The sequence below is a fragment of the Cyprinodon variegatus genome, unplaced genomic scaffold (genome assembly GCF_000732505.1).
Source record: "Cyprinodon variegatus isolate N-32 unplaced genomic scaffold, C_variegatus-1.0 Scaffold19, whole genome shotgun sequence".
Classification (NCBI taxonomy): domain Eukaryota; kingdom Metazoa; phylum Chordata; class Actinopteri; order Cyprinodontiformes; family Cyprinodontidae; genus Cyprinodon; species Cyprinodon variegatus.
The window spans coordinates 2,285,476-2,287,629 of record NW_015150472.1 but is presented as its reverse complement, the minus strand read 5'-3'; the positions used below and the strand labels follow the sequence as shown (position 1 = coordinate 2,287,629).

Here is a 2,154-nt window from a genome sequence, read left to right as displayed (position 1 = left end):
AACTGGCTAATCAAACTATCCGTCTCTGCAGACGCCAGAGAATCCTGCCCGGACCAGTTTCCTGAATCCAGTCCATGTTATTATTTGTGAAAGCTTTTCAATAAACTCTGTTGAACTTTTTATCAGTCTCCAGTGGTGTTCTGCATGTGGGTTTAATCCCTAAACCAACCATGACACAATCCATGTTTTCACCCATGGCTGTAAAATTTACAGCAAATATATGAATACATTGTCAAATATATCACTATCCTCTCAAAATGACGTATGAAATTTACTTACAATACTAAGCCCAATGTAAGAATCTTTTTACTTTTTACTCACTTTTTGTGGACCTTACATACAGTATATTAAGTTTTAGGTCTAAGCTTAGAAAAACTTTTAGACCAGGCAGTTTTTTTTGACACGAACCCAAAAAAAAAAAAAAAAAAAAATGAATTTAAATTTATGGCTCCAAACAGAGCTGCAGTTGACGTTTAAAGTTGGTCTACACATACTGTTTTTTTGGTGTAATGTTAAAATCAGGTCTATTGCACACTGGCCACATGGTCTTTTTCTCTGCAAAAAAGATTAGCGTTCTCTAATAGAGCAGATGTAGGGTCAATTAGTACGTACTAAAATTCAGTAAAGCATTTAATTTAAGGGCAATATCTATCTTTTTCACTGTTTTTATTGGAGAAAGGTTTTGGCTAACCCTTTATCTCTAATAACCTTTTCACACTGCAATTTTTCACATCCATATAAAACTATTCAATGAAACATTTTGTGACTTGAGTTCAACAGACTATGCTTGATGGTGTAAAACCTTTTCAGCCATTCAGAGTTAGTTACCTTAAGTAGTAATACTCTAATAATCGTTATCCTGGAACCTGCCTCAACACAACATAAGACTGCAGCTTTAGAGCCACAAACAAATATTGTCGTACAATGGTTGTTTTTTATCTGACAAGTTGAAAAATACCAGCAATGAAACATTCATAAACCTAAAAATTATACTGGAATTGTTTTTACCTTACATAGATTGTCACTACTTTAAAGTACTTCCTTGAACGCTTATAATGTACATTTAAAATGTAGTTTAAATCAAAGGCAAAGTTCAAAGAATTTATGTTTTTAGAAAATTAGGTAATTTTTTCCTTATTCTTAAATGTGACACACTAGTGATTTTGTCACACATTTACGTTTGTGTTGCTTCTTTTTTCAGTTATGCCTAGGACAATATCCATCTGCCTCGCAATATTCAACAGAACGAACAGCAAATAGACAGCAATATTGGACTGTGACACCTATGTCATGACCAGAAATGCAATCCTCCTCTCTGGTGCTGTGCTTAAATCTGCAAGATTTCCTTCCTCCAGTGAAAATTTCGATCAAAGCCTGTCACATGCTTTCTGTTTGGCATTTTCATTAAATCTTTTTCACAATGCTTTCTCCATCCCTGATGAGAGGACAGATGCAGAGGGTGCATGTCTTTGGAAATTCATCAGTCCAGATCAAGATGTTCTGGATGATGAGATTATTTTGCTGTCTGCCTGCTTTGGACAGCAGTGAGTGGCATTTTTGATTCAAGCTGTTTTTTGAACACTACTGAGTAGAACTGCAATCAATTCACAGTTGATTTAGGTCACTTGGAAATAATACCGTTATTACCGTTAAGGTAGTCAAACTGGGATCAAAACTAATGTTCAGTGGAATAAAATCAATAACACTGTCAGTGGTTTTACTGTGCAAGTTTTAACTTCACTTACCTAATGCTGTAAAGAACGCTGCCATCTTGGAAAATCCGCAGCAGCTTGTTATCTGTTGTGACCTCGTGGAAATTGGCTCCTTTTTCATTTGCAAAGAAAAGATCAGGTTTCCAGATCGAGTCTAGCATGGATGGATCCAGATCCAGGGAGTCATCAGGGTATTCACTGTAAGCCAGCCTAGGGTCGTTCCACATTTGCCTTAGAAAAACATTGAGCCTGTAGTCCTGTAAAAGAACTCAAGGTCAACATATGGCAAGTGGAAGTTTGGTGAGGTGATGAGGAAATAAACGTTTCTGCTGTTGTAGGTTGATGAGATCTGAAAGTTAAAAAAAACGGAACGGTAGATGGATGGATGGATGGATGGATGGATGGATGGATGGATGGATGGATGGATGGATGGATGGATGGA

At 36.6% G+C, this 2,154-nt stretch overlaps 1 protein-coding gene across 1 annotated transcript in view; it reads right to left on the bottom strand.

Annotated features, from left to right (window-relative positions):
• The window catches only part of LOC107093401 (glycine receptor subunit alpha-4-like), a 79,804-nt gene that overhangs the window by 24,348 nt on the left and 53,302 nt on the right, over positions 1-2,154 (bottom strand). The window contains exon 3 of the mRNA XM_015388439.1: positions 1,746-1,969. Within this exon, the coding sequence (XP_015243925.1) occupies positions 1,746-1,969 (224 nt within the window). The remainder of the gene's footprint in view (positions 1-1,745; positions 1,970-2,154) is intronic.